This window comes from Carassius gibelio, chromosome B20 (genome assembly GCF_023724105.1).
Source record: "Carassius gibelio isolate Cgi1373 ecotype wild population from Czech Republic chromosome B20, carGib1.2-hapl.c, whole genome shotgun sequence".
In the NCBI taxonomy this organism is placed as follows: domain Eukaryota; kingdom Metazoa; phylum Chordata; class Actinopteri; order Cypriniformes; family Cyprinidae; genus Carassius; species Carassius gibelio.
In genome coordinates, this window is record NC_068415.1 from 14,655,613 (window position 1) to 14,669,589 (window position 13,977).

The window sequence follows — 13,977 nt, forward strand, 5'->3', positions numbered from 1 at the left end:
GTTCTAAAATGTGGTTTTTAAAACTAAAAAAATAATTTTGTATTGGATGTCAAAGTTGTGCTGTTTCGATTTTTAATTAATGTATAAAAAGAGAAAATTTTCTAAATCTTTATTTGCAATACAGATTGCAAGTGTTCACATGATCAATTTTTTTAAAGATCCACTATGGTGTTGTGTCCCCTCTTAAAGTCCCTTCTTGCTACTTTTCATCTTCATCTATTCCAGATCATGTTGTTTCTCTTACTCCGGCAGGCCAATTTCTTTGCGGGTGAGTGTTGCGATGACACGATCTTTCAGATTCTCTGGTGCAGAACATTTGGGCTCTGATTGCAGAGACTCCATGGTAAGTTTTCTCCAAAGGTACTCTATTTTACCATCGCAATCCCAAGGGTTAAAGGTCAACTCCACCCAACTCGTACTAATGTCTAATGTGCCAGAGGACAAAAACTGCAGCTTGTTGTCACTGAGGTCGACGTACTCCAAGCGCTTGAGCCCCTGGAATACAGTTGGCGGGAGACTATCTAATCTATTTTTCTGCAGGAAGATGTGAGTCAGGTTACCAGAGCGGCTAAAGGTTTTTACATCCAGGGACTGGATTTTGTTCTGGTCTAAATGCAGTCTCTCTAGAGCGGGCTGAGCATCTAAACACCCAGCTGGAAGCTCTTCGATTTTGTTCTGTGAGAGGTGCAGAACCTTTAATTGACTCAGACTTTGGAGTTGGGCCATTGGGAGTTTCATAAGATGGTTTCCGGACAAGTCCAACCAAGTGATATTGCTGTCGTTGGGCAACCAGTCTGAGTGGATGCTGGAGATGCGGTTGTCCTTCAACACCAGGTTGAGAAGTGGAGCGTGATGGAAAACTTGTGCAGGTAGCTCTCGCAGTTCATTATCTGAGCACAGTTTGGATAAGAGTTAGAAAACAATAAACATACTTGACCTGCTGCATCATTTGGTGTAGTGTCGGCTTTCAGAAAAAAAAATGGCCTCTAAAGATTCCAAACAATTTTCAGATATTTTAACACAATGTTTATATTTGTTACGTTAATTGTGACATTTAGTTTACATTTTAACAATATATTCACTATTTTAACGATATGCAGCTTCTGTCTAAATGTCGAACTAAGGAGCTATGGACGCTGAATAACTTCTGAGGTAACTAAATGTTTACACGCCAGGCCTAGTTCAAGCTTTATTTGTCAATTTCCGCGGTTTATATAAGAAATGTTTCATATGAATGTTTTTTGTTCTGTAAGTAAAGAGAAAGAGATTTTTTTTTTTTTTAGTTTTTTACATTACGTGAAAGCCGAGGCTTAGATAATAAGATAAAAACAAAAGAGTAAGATGTCAAAGTATTTTTTCTTACAATAGCGTTTCCCCACACACAGACGCACCTATAAAATCTTAACATTTTGAGATGTACACACACCTGTGAGGTCTATAGTGTGCAGGTGATGAAGGCCCTTCAGGAGATCTGCTGGTAAACTGCTCAGTTTGTTTCCGGGCAGGTGTAACTCCTCCAGCAGAGGGATGGCTGTCAGGTGTTGTGAGGTCAGCAGGCTCAGGTTGGTGAACTGTATGGTTAGGGAGGTGGTGTTTCCTGGAAGACCTTCTCCGGGGAAATGCGAGAGACCGGCGTCAGGACACACCACCTCGGTTGTTTTGGCGCTGAAGTGGCACGTGCATCGCTTCGGACACGAGAGAGCGTCACGGCAGCAGAGGACGACCATCACCGCGAGCGCGTGCTGGAGCCAGGATCTCATCTTCACCACTTCAAAAGAGTTCAAGCTTAAATTATTTTCTCACATTAACTGTTGATGTACTTCTAGCATAGAGTTTCCTTGATTTTTTATATTCGGAACAAAAAAATATTTCATGAAGCCTATACCCACTCATACTAAGAATAAAACTAAGAAAAATAAATCACGTAGAAATGTATACTAGAGGTTACTTCCCTTGGTGGATATTATTGTTTAAAATGGTAAAACATCAATAAAACGATATCTTACCTACTAATTTGATTGTTTAGATGCCCAGTTAATCCCAAATTCTGCTTATTCCCTTCAGTTATATATCCTGACAGAGATGATCTGTGTGTGACTGCTTACAGGAAACTAGGACAGTCAGAGAAAACCCGTCACTTATGTAAATACTGAGAACATCACGTCTCTGGCCATGACTGAGGGTGAAAGTACACACGACTTGTCCAAAAACAATTATTTCAAATAGCTGAAGCATAGGGTGTCACACAGACTGTCGTATTAATAACAGTCTATAAAATAAATAAATAAATAAAATAGGCCTATGTAGCCTATATTGGGGTTTAATATGTAAAATCTGCATGTAAAATTAAGAAATGTATATACTGAATGCTTCATAACACCCAGTATTAGATCAATACATGTAAATGATTAATGATTGGCTTCAGCATCAGTGTTGCACAATGAACAAGAGGTTGCACAACAAGTGCACAAATGGAAACAAGTTTTCATTTCAAATCATGTTATTGCATGCATATAACAGCTGTCCCAATGAGTTGTTTAGTGTCCTCTGAATGGCGAGCCACGACATGTCAGGGATTTTCCTTCTTTATAAGCATTAAAGTTTTTTTTTTCCTCTTTGAAATAGATTTCAGAAGATAGTTCAATTAGATATTCAAAGTAAATAGCATATGTGTAGGCTACCAGACAGAAGAAGTGTTTAGTTGACATTAAGTATTATTAGGCAGTAATGGCACTTGGAGAGATTTTCCTAAAATCAATATATTTCACAATGGGATATAATAATGATGGTAAGCATTATCCAAATAAAAATTCGTTAAAAATATACTTTTGGTGTAGTTAAAGGGTTACTGAGAAAATGAATGAGTGGCAAATTAAAGGTCGAAAACGTACTACTTTTTTTAAGGTTTTCTTCCTTTCTTTTTTAAGAATTAATTTGTCACCCTGCATTTCCATTTTTAAATTGATTTTTAACAGGGGAAAACAGAAGTTACAAAACATAAACATCCATATTATGCTAAATTAGGCCTAACTCTTACATGTACGTCATATATCTTTAATTAATAATAAATAAATTAAAACTGAAATTTATGTCAGTGGAAAACAATCTAATATTTAGTACAACTGATAGCATGAATGAGATATTTTCCAGATGGAGTGAGAATTTTATTTGTATTTTAAATCTCTAAATGTTAATGTTTCCATTTATGTTTAGACGTTTTTACCAAAATACTGGTGTTTAATAAAAAAGGTCACAGACGCGACATGTGCGTCTTTTAGTGATCAGTTTCTGAGTTCATTTGTTTGGATGGCGCCTGGTGACGCGCGCTCCGCGCCAAACCCCTCCCGATGCGCCGCGCGCTCCGCGCTGGACAGCCCAGTGTCCCTCAGTCATACAATATGCACCGCTAGGGGACAGTTCAGGGAAGGGACACCAGCGGAGACCGAAGGATCCTTTGGAGAGCTCCAGTCCCCTGAAGACGCGATGGAGACGTCCAGCAGTGTGCCGAACACCGCGCTCACGCGACTCCTGAACTTCACAGAGGATCCCGTCAGCTTCTCGGAGAGTCCTTCCATGGCGGGGTTACGCGCCACAGAAGAGCCGCTTTCACCCGTGCTCAGCAGCTTCAGGACTGACGCGGCTCCAGCGGGGCTCCTGGCGGGTCCGTTCTCGCCCTCCGAAGAGCCCACTCACCTAATTGTGGCTTTCTGGGATTCACCCTTGAGTCACGGGATTAACGTGTTTGTTGGCTTTGTCCTGTGCTTCACCATGCTGGGGCTGGGCTGCACGGTGGATCTCAGTCACCTGGGCGAGCACATCCGCAAGCCCATAGGAGTCCTGCTGGCGGTGGTGTGCCAGTTTGTCCTCATGCCTCTCATCGCCTTCCTCCTGGCTCTGGCCTTCTCCCTCAACGATGTGGCCGCTATGGCTGTGCTGCTGTGCGGCTGCTGCCCTGGAGGAAACCTCTCCAATATCATGTCACTGCTGGTCAATGGGGAGATGAACCTCAGGTAACTGTCAGACAGAAAAAATAAAAAATAAATCAATCAATTTAATTATGACAAAATTATATATATATATATATATATATATATATATATATATATATATATATATATATATATATATATATATATGATAATTTAATGAATAAAATATGATCATGTGTTAATTACGCAGTTTTGAAAATATAAAAATACTAGTTTGCTAGTTGTATGAATGTTATATAAAAATATTTTAATATTTTGTATTTTATATTAAGTGCATTAAGCACAGAAAAAAAAAAAAAGGTCAGAATAATATGTTGCTTTATTTGGCTGTTTTTGCTGATACATTTCTTTTGGTGGGGTGTGTTTTCCAGCATTATCATGACCATCTCATCCACTATTCTGGCGCTCGTGCTCATGCCGCTGTGTCTGTGGATGTACAGTCGTGCGTGGATCAACACACCTGTGGTGAACCTTCTGCCCTTCGGCGCGATCATTCTCACCCTCTGCAGCACCCTCGTTCCCATCGGGTTCGGGGTCTGGCTTAGATACCGCTATACTCGAGTGGCAGAAATCATCATCAAGGTGACTTAATGCAAAAACCTCAACAGTTGCCTAAAAGTCATTCAAAGCAGTGCCAAAGCTGAGCACATTTACTATTAGGATAAGGAACCTGAAATATCAGACTAAGCTGATTTGTTTCTGAGGAGCCACTAAGTGGATCTTCATCACAAAATAAAATGATTAGATTTTTGCTGTCATTTCTTAAATATCATTGGTTGTGATAGGTTGCTTATGTCGCCTTCATGCCCACCATCTCTGGCCATTAAAAGGAGACTAAAGTGCCTGGGGTGAGGTGGCGTCACATGCACACATGGCTTGCTTTCAGTTGAGCTTATCTAAGAACAGCCTGGTAAGGGCACAGCGGCGACTATGAGATAGAGAGATGCAGGATGGGAGGTGAGGGGAGGGCTGACAGAGAGTGTGATAAAGGAATGGAGACAGTTGGGGGAGCAGCACACTGTGGAGTGGATAAAAGTGGGCTGATTTGTCACTCATGGCTTGGACTTTTCTCCTCCAGTAGTATCATCAAGTGTCTCTCTGTGCCATTCACTCCTTTCAGTATTCACTCCCCAGGTCATGCTTAGAGAAATGTAACATCAGTCACTGTATTAATGAAAACCCTTTATAGCTCATTTCTGCCCACTGAGGCCTGTAAATAAATTCATTTTCTTAGTTTTCTAAGAAGGATCATCTGCTAATTACATCATCTGGTGGTTGGATTTAATGTTTAAAATATTTAGAAAATGTCTCCGTTAGAAAGAATGAGTCCATTAGACTCATAAAATCAAATAAAATTATAATATTGTCAGAATATTTCCATTAGACCCATATTAGACACGTACAATAAAATAATATTCTGATAATATTTCCTCTGTACCCAGAATAAATAAAATAAAATAAAAGTATAGTGAGAATATTTTTTATCAAACCAAGAAAATAAAATATCAGTATTATCAGAATATGTCCATTAGATCCAGAAATAACAATATTGTGAGAACGTGTTAAATATATGTTATATATATATTTGAAAATGTTAAATTAAAATATTTTCACAAAACCTGGGATATAAAATTACAAATATTGTAAGAATGTATCCATTAGACCAATAAAAAAGAAAAATAATAATAAAAGAAAAAGAGATTCTGAAAGTGTTAATTAAAAATAATATGTGCATTCGATTCATAAAATAAATCTGAAATATTCTGAGAATATGCCCATTAGACCCATAAAATAACAAAATATTGGGAGAATTTGTACATTATACCAATAAAAGAAAAGAAAAAGAAAATACTGGAAGAAAACAGAACCATAAAATAAAGACTGTGTGCTAAATTAATAAAAAATTTACTAAACCGAAGAATAGCCCAAGTAAAATCTGCTGAGAAGCTTCAGTAAGATCTGAATGAGAGTATAATAGCTGTTTAGAAGACTTGGCTGTGTTTCTGCTCCAGGTGTCTCTGTGGTCTCTTCTGGTCACTCTGCTGATGCTCTTCATCATGACTGGAACTATGTTGGGTCCGGAGCTGCTGGCCACCATCCCTGCCTCCGTCTATCTGGTGGCTTTACTCATGCCCATGGCCGGCTATGCAGCAGGATACGGCATGGCCACGCTCTTCGATCTACCCCCCAACAGTCGGAGGACTGTGTCTTTAGAGACGGGGTGTCAGAACGTGCAGCTCTGCACAGCCATCCTGAAACTGGCGTTCCCTCCGCAGCTGATGGGAGGCATGTATATGTTTCCTCTGCTGTACGCGCTCTTCCAGGCAGCAGAGGCTGGCCTCATCATTCTGGCTTACCGCATGTACAGGAAAGAGGTATTACATAAACAGGACCTCATGGAGGATGACGAGGATGATACAAACATATCCTACAAGAAAATGAAGGAAGAAGACGTGCTGTTTGATTCTACATATGGTGCGGTAACAGAGAGCGACCCCAACGTCATCGTGTTGGAGCCACAGGATGGTACTGGAAGCCCCACACCTGTATAAGGGAACAAAAACAAAAGACTTGAGAATCACTATAGACACTGGTCCTGAGTATTTACAAAGGGATTTATTCATGCCATCACTCACTGTTGAATTTCTTACTTAATCACTCACAGCTTAATAACTAATATGTGCCAAAAATGATCGCAAGACTGAAAATGGAAACTAATAACATAACACACTAGACACACTAGCCAAATACTACCATTCAATGGAATTTTACTAAAATTTGTATAAAATATATTTAAACATTATTATAAAATATATAAATATATATATAAGATAAATACCATTTTATATATATAGAGAGAGAGATATAATTTATGTCTGTATATAAAATATATATTTTATAGTTTTTGTTATTATTGAGTTAATTTGATCATACATTTAATTCCTTCTTTCATTCATTCATGAATTCATTCATTCAAATAATGTAATAGCAAAAGTCACTTTCAGAGTCTTACAAAAGTATGCAAATTGCACACCATTAATGTAGATTTATGCCGCTGCTTGTAAATGAATCAATGCTATTACCTCAGTAAATGGATTACATTGGCTCATTTGATTATGTGGACCAAGAGGATCTTTAGATTGCATATCACCCACTGTCAGTCTGCTTCTGACTTTAAAGCTAAAGTTTTCTGAGTTTATTGCTTCAAAAATAGTGGAATTTAAAGAATTACCACAATGCCAAAGGCTAAAACAACATTTCGGTGTCAGATCATAACAAATGTAATTTTAAAAAAAGGATAAAAGTGTATGGTAATAAAAACAGGCTTTATGTAAAATGAGGTTGATAAAGAATTGATCATCTGATAATATTCAAATATGTGATCCATCTCTGTAAATGAAATGAAAGCTTCATCTGCAAGTCAAATAAATGTTTATGATGAGCATGTGATATTAAATGTTTTGTTTAGACAATATCTCTGCCAGGCTGGTATAAAAATTATTTTATACATATTTCACTCACAAAAATAGCCTAATGTAAAATGTATTATTTAGTAGTAATATAATATTTAATATTAACACATTTTTCTAGAAAAACAATGCCCATGACCTTCTTAGATCAACAAACTTCTTAACAAGCTATTTGGGAAATTGGTCTGGAAACCACCTTTTGAAAATTTTTACTGGTTTTTACTGACCGTGGGAATCCTGATAATTGAGGTTAATTAGGCACCTGACCTCAATTTTTGTCTCGTGCGTTTACTTAAATCCCTACAGTGCATTTACCCAACCGGCTAAACGAAAAATGGCTACATATGGTAACGAGACAGTCGATAACTATCTTTACTCTTCTTACAACCCTTATTCCTACAAATATCCCAAATTCAAAGGCTGGAGGCAGAAAGCTTACTTCGCCAACTACGGTGAAGGTGAGACCTACGATAATTACCACAGGGCGCAGCTGAAGTCCATCTTGTCTCAGATCAACCCGAACCTCACCCCGCGTCTGAGGAAAGCCAACACCAAAGACGTGGGGATCCAGGTCAACCCGAAGACCGACGCGTCTGTCCAGTGCTCCCTGGGCCCACGGACGCTTCTGGCCCGCAAGCGTGATGCCCCGCGACAGCGGCGACAGGAAGAGGTCCAGATCCCGGGGAGCCCCATCAGCGGCGGCGTCCGTTTCCCGCGCACTCAAGCCGTTTACTCTCCGGTCGAGTCCAGGAGACTAGTGTCCCTCTTCAGAGAGGAAGAGGAGGAGAAGGACACGGAGCCTGAGGCCCCTGAGACGGTGGACACCGCAGAGAAGGCGGACAGTGCTGCGAAAGAAGAGCGCAAAGAGGACGAGGAGAGCGTGAAGGAACCGCTCAGTCCCGAGAAAAATGAAAACAAACAGACGGAAACGAACGAGGAGAACCGAACCGAGCCCGAGAAGACCACACAAGAAGAAGCCAAATCCAAGGCTCGCGTAAGGTTCCAGGTGAGACCATTTATGATCCGTTAAACTACTCAGAAGTGCAGTTAAAATGACTGCGTTATTAGTGTATTATTAACTTATTTGAATGCAGTTTTTAGAGCAGAAGTATGGTTTCTATCACTGCAAAGACTGCAACCTACGCTGGGAAAGCGCTTATGTGTGGTGTGTCCAAGGCACAAACAAGGTAATACATGTATAAAGATTACTACATGTTTAAGTGGTTTGAACTTGCGACGTTGGCATACCTAACTATTACTAATTGGAAACGTTTTCACTTTTTAAGGTGTATTTCAAGCAGTTTTGTAGAACATGTCAGAAATCATTCAACCCATACCGGGTTGAGGACATAACCTGTCAGGTAAACCTATAGAAGTCCACAACCAGAGGTCCTGAGGCTGTCTATGGGACCTCTGTAGAATTTAAAGCCGACTTTCAAAAGAAAGATGCATAAAACATTTTAAATGTGTGCAAGTTTAATTTGCCATCTCAAATTAAATTCAAAACCATTGGTCTCAAAATGTAAACTAAACAGGAGATTCAGTGGTTTAAAAGCAGCTCTAGCCTTTAATTGCTTGCAGATCCATTTATTTATGGTCCTTTTTGCATTAAAAGTAGAAAATGTAATTTTCAGACGTGTAAGAAGACTCGATGTACATGTTCTGTAACATCACGTCATGTGGACCCCAAAAGACCTCACCGACAGGATCTGTGCGGCCGCTGCAAAGGCAAGCGTCTCTCCTGCGACAGCACCTTCAGCTTCAAATACATCATCTAGCACCTTGGTCTGTTGCAGTCAAGTTTGGATCGTCCACCTCAGTCTCTGTACCCTCACCTCTCAAAGACTGCAGGGGGGATCCATCAGTCACTACAGTCTCATTTGTTTTTGTTTTGCTTTAATTTGTACTTGCAGTAACTGTAGGTGCCAATTCTGAAAAATGAAAATAAAAAATGGCAATTACTGACACATCTGGAGTTTTCTATTTCTTAACTCCACAACAGGGCGAGGTAAAGTGAGTGGCAGACTTGATTTTGTAAAATCTTTAGAAGCATTTTTGTGCCTACAAATCCAGCAGACTGGATTTGTTTTGACCTGGGGTGTCCTGGAGTCCGACTCCATCTTGCCTCAACACACCTGCATGGAAGTTTCTAGTATGCCTAGTAAAGACTCCTCGCGTGTCTGCTGCTGAGAACACACTCTGGAGGATGTGCTTCGAGTTCTATTGTATGTTTTAGCCGTGATTCCCATTCACCTCCATTATAAGCCTGACAGACTGCAACCTTTTAAGTCTAGGTTTGCATTCTACTGCAGAAACAATCACCATCTTGGATGCCCAGGGTGTAAGCAGATAAATATCAAATATATTTTTGGGTGAACTATCCCTTTAAGGTTTTTTTTTTTTGAGAAATTGTTTTTTCTAAATTTAAGGATACATACTTGATTGACTAACCTGTAAAAACCATGCATGTGATTTTCTATAATGCAGTACACATTGTCTAATTTGTGACTTGCATTGTCAGAGACAGATACAGGTTGTTTGGTTTATGTACAAGTTATATGACGCTTTAAATTTTAAGGTCCATTTAAATAGTTAAAGCATCACCGTAACTTCAACAATGCAAAAACAATCAGTTGTGTATTTATGTATTAAAAGGGGTTGTCTTCGATGATTTGCCCCAATGTTTTTCAATGTTGGGTCAGCACCACAGTCCAAACTACAGCTTAATGCTAACACAGGAATTATATTGTTGAAATTCCTTTTATTTTTGAGTCTTGAGGTGAACAACTAATTTGTGCAAGTTAATCCACTGAAATAAAAATGGTTTTGGTAATCCCTAGCTTCTGCTCTGGAATGGCATTCCTTCTCTATTTTGACAGCTTCTTCAGAAAATCTTTAACCACACCCCTCCAACTGTCAGATAACCGTAATTGAAAGATGAGTGCAAAACTAAAACCCTGCCCTCTATTCAATATTCTATTCCAGTTGGAAGTTTCAATGTATTTAAATTCAGCAGTACAGCTCAGGTGGACTTTAATAGAAAGACCAGTGATGCTGCGGAAGTGAACACTGAATCAACATGTACTGCTTTATAGGGTTAATAACTGGGTTACTACAGTAAAACGTTGGAATTGGTTAACCATTAGGAAATGAAGAGAAATAAAGCCTGCGTTGCTTATAATCAGGTTTTTATTTAACAGTACAGGGAAAAGCAGATAAATCAGATGACAAAGACAAACCAGAGAAAAATGTGAAAGGGGGATAAAGAAAAGGGGAGAAAAATGAGATAATACACCTCTAGATAAAAACTATATTTTTCCAGGTAAATAATATATCCATTAAATAATTAAGATCAGCATTCAAAATGTACCAAACAAGCAACAGACGAGATCTCCCAGAGCAATGAATACAGTGAACATTTTATTTCTCAATGTGCCACGACAGATTTAACATACACCCCCCCCCCCCCCCCCCATGTTTGCGGTTAATGTTTTCAGGACACTGCTTTGTCTTTTGGAGTTCGGCAAGTGAAGCGCAGTGCCTTAAGTTGCAGAGCCCACAAACCCTCAGTGCAGCCCTGAGTCTAGGGTTAAGACAGAGCCAACATGGACAAACACTAGCCCCAGTTTCCCCTCAGCAGGGGCGACAGCGGGGCCTCAGTGGGGGACTTTGAGCCAACATGGAGATCACAGTGGGTATCAAGGAATGCATATGGCAAAACTCAGCCGAGAAGCTGAGCTGGTTCGTCAGGAAATATTGAAGATTAAGGTGGCGTATTATCATAAAGGTGAGGGCAGCCTGTGAATTACATACATCCCAACAGCTATTCAACTCGCTATTTTTATTTTTTTGCATTAGTTGTTACCCTCTACTGAGCTCTCTCTGATTGAACAGTGCATCACACAAATGTACAAGGAAAAATACTGCTTTTACACTATACATTTTCTAAAATATATACAGAGTAAAATAAGTTATTGATATTTCCATGAGTTGCAGCCAGTTCGCACTTCACCTGTGCATCTCGGTTTGTTAACGTGCATGTATGAGAGAGAACGGGTGTGCAAATATCAGTCCGTGTCAAACGCACTAGCACTCAAGCGCTCGCACTCGTCCTCACGCACGCACACACACACGAGTCTATGGTTTCCTACAGGCAGCTACTTATTTGGTTATAGATTAAGGGTTTTGTAAGAGCGGCCCAGTGAAAGCTGAAAGTTCTCTCTGATGCAGGGCAATAAAGTTTAACAGATAAACCTATCTTTATATGGAGGGTACAGCCCTCCAGCTTACAATTACATGTTAAATATCCTAACATTTACAACCTAAGACTGTTAAAAAATACATTTCTCAAAAAAATATTTGTTGCAGGCTTCTCTTTCAAGCATGCTTTTTGCGATCCACGATGCGACAGTCTCGCTGATCCACCGCGATACTCTAGATTCTCACAATAATGCTCCAAATCCCATCTCTGCCCCAGTGCACAGTGAGGCAGACAGATGCGGATCACTCTAAAAGGACACCGCCTAGAGGTCATAGGTCATTCCGCCAAAAAGCTTCAAATTTAGCATCATTATCGCCCAGTGTCCCTCCTGATGGTTCTTGACCAGTCTTGTTCTTCGTACTTTTTTTCTGACACCTGGAGAAGTTAAACTACTGGGGAAAGGGGGAAGGAAAAACATGGTACGTGCATAATAGTTTTGAGTAACTAATATCCACACATTCTTTAGCCCTTTGAGGTGAAGTCTACGTGAAAAATCTCCAAACCCACCGCCCCAGAGGAAGAGAGTCGAGTTCGTGAAGCTCTCACAGTTCAGTGCTGAGGACTGTGTTTTGCGTGTCGATTTGCGTCTGGATGTGGGCCGTAGGGGTCGGGGACAGGATGTGCGTCTGGTGGGTGTGCGGGTGTGTGGCAGCCTGGCAGAGAGCTTCGCGGATCTGAAGGTTGAGCTCCATGAGGCGCGCACTGGCCTGAGAAAGATCCCTGCTGGGGCCCACCACGGCCAAACAACCCGTCTGACCCAGAGTCTGGTGTCTGAAGTAAATGTGCAGCAGCGTCTGCACTGCATCATCCCTCTCATTGCCAAATATATCATTAGGCCACAGGCACCTGAGAGAACAGGAACATATCGGATTTAAGCAAAAGAGATCTACAGGAAGTCAACAAGATGCTTAATTCCATTATGGATCCCAACTAGATTGGACGTGATGCATGTTTCCAGTGAAAAACAATTTGTCAATTCTGAAATCAGCCAATCAAATTTATATAGGGCCAGATTATTAAAACTTGCACCAGCGCAAACTGTCATCTGGCTTTAAATTATTACTGTCAGGATTTACATGAACATGAATGTAATCAGCGTTTTTTTTTTTACACTTAGGGGAAAGTGTGTGTATGCATTGTGATACTCTCCAAAGTGGCAGAAGACGGTGACTTGGGAGAAATATTGTTGAATAAAGACATTAATTTTGTTTTCTTTGCTCACAAAAAGTATTCTCAAAGTTGAGCCACTGATGTCACATGGACTGTTTTAGCAATGTCCTTGCTACCGTTTTGGACCTTGGAACATTATAGTTGTGTTGCTGTCTATGCGAGGATCAGAGAGTCGAATTTTAATTTTGGGTGAATTTTGGAATGCCAGAACACGTTATCTGAATCAGAACATATCCTTACGCTGATTTGTGCTGCGCTTGGTAGATTGCTTTGGTCATTATAGAAAATTAGATGTTGCAACGGTGTTCTTTAGTTTGTGTGTTGTCATTAAATCACCCAAAGAAATTTTCACAGCCAACGTCAATTTGGGCTAATTTGCCCTGTATGGTAAAACTTTAGTAAAACAATGTAAAATACACACAAAATAATGTAAAATGAGATTTAGATTTTTTTTTTTTAAGTATAGAGAGAGGGGGGCTGGATTGAAAAGTTCCTTGAGACGGGATTTGAACTCGGGACATCCATTGCGCAATGGCGCGATATGTCAGTGCTGAAGTAGAAGATGATTTTTGACTTATGAGGTTATATTTTAGGTGTAACTACTCCTCGTAAAACCACAGGAACTGACTGACAATATGGCGAATAGCCTGTCACATCTGGTAAGCATGAAATACTAGGATTTAAAAAAAAATTCTTCATACTGTACTGCTTAGTGCTACTTATATAAGCGCATATAAATGTTTAGAATTATTCATAAAATTGTCACGTCATAATTCGACCTTCTAGTGAAACAACAGACTGGGGATGTATGTTGGACTAATTAGTTGGCCATTTAGTCGCTTGAACTCCGCCCCCTTTCTTAGAATCACCTGAAAGCTCACATTCAGATCTGCCTCTATCCAATCAACAACTGATGGATTGAAGCAAGTCCGCAATTAAAAAAAAAAAAAAATTCTGTTGTGATAGTCCACTACACTCGGCTGTACGATAATATTTCAGTTTCATCGCAACATTAAAGTCACTATGAAATCAAAATAGACAACTCTTATTTTTTTTAAATAAATGTTTTGTTTTGTTTATTATTTAT

General features: G+C 39.7%; 4 protein-coding genes across 16 annotated transcripts in view; 2 read left to right on the forward strand and 2 right to left on the reverse strand.

Annotated features, from left to right (window-relative positions):
* Positions 1–94: 94 nt before the first annotated feature.
* Positions 95–2,166, reverse strand: si:dkey-90m5.4 (leucine-rich alpha-2-glycoprotein). 2 transcript variants are annotated; one of them, XM_052586618.1, is made up of 3 exons: positions 2,007–2,166; positions 1,427–1,768; positions 95–890 (listed from the first exon to the last, which is right to left on the reverse strand). In XM_052586618.1, exons 2-3 carry the CDS (start codon positions 1,758–1,760, stop codon positions 241–243), a joined length of 984 nt encoding a protein of 327 aa, XP_052442578.1. In that variant the 5' UTR covers positions 1,761–1,768; positions 2,007–2,166; the 3' UTR covers positions 95–240. The 2 variants fall into 2 exon arrangements, with proteins under 2 accessions (XP_052442578.1, XP_052442577.1); XM_052586617.1 differs by having other exon boundaries at positions 2,011–2,151.
* A 1,178-nt stretch (positions 2,167–3,344) lies between these two features.
* slc10a4 (solute carrier family 10 member 4) lies at positions 3,345–7,464 on the forward strand. Its single transcript, XM_052586616.1, has 3 exons — positions 3,345–4,010; positions 4,361–4,571; positions 6,002–7,464. Exons 1-3 carry the CDS (start codon positions 3,484–3,486, stop codon positions 6,539–6,541), a joined length of 1,278 nt encoding a protein of 425 aa, XP_052442576.1. The 5' UTR covers positions 3,345–3,483; the 3' UTR covers positions 6,542–7,464.
* A 279-nt stretch (positions 7,465–7,743) lies between these two features.
* zar1 (zygote arrest 1) lies at positions 7,744–9,426 on the forward strand. Its single transcript, XM_052586619.1, has 4 exons — positions 7,744–8,465; positions 8,554–8,646; positions 8,746–8,820; positions 9,094–9,426. Exons 1-4 carry the CDS (start codon positions 7,794–7,796, stop codon positions 9,235–9,237), a joined length of 984 nt encoding a protein of 327 aa, XP_052442579.1. The 5' UTR covers positions 7,744–7,793; the 3' UTR covers positions 9,238–9,426.
* A 1,204-nt stretch (positions 9,427–10,630) lies between these two features.
* Positions 10,631–13,977, reverse strand: part of fryl (furry homolog, like) — a 101,743-nt gene continuing 98,396 nt past the window's right edge. For all 12 annotated transcript variants that reach the window (XM_052586610.1, XM_052586607.1, XM_052586605.1 and 9 more), the window contains one exon: positions 10,631–12,566. In XM_052586610.1, the coding sequence (XP_052442570.1) occupies positions 12,263–12,566 (304 nt within the window). In that variant the 3' untranslated portion in view covers positions 10,631–12,262. The remainder of the gene's footprint in view (positions 12,567–13,977) is intronic.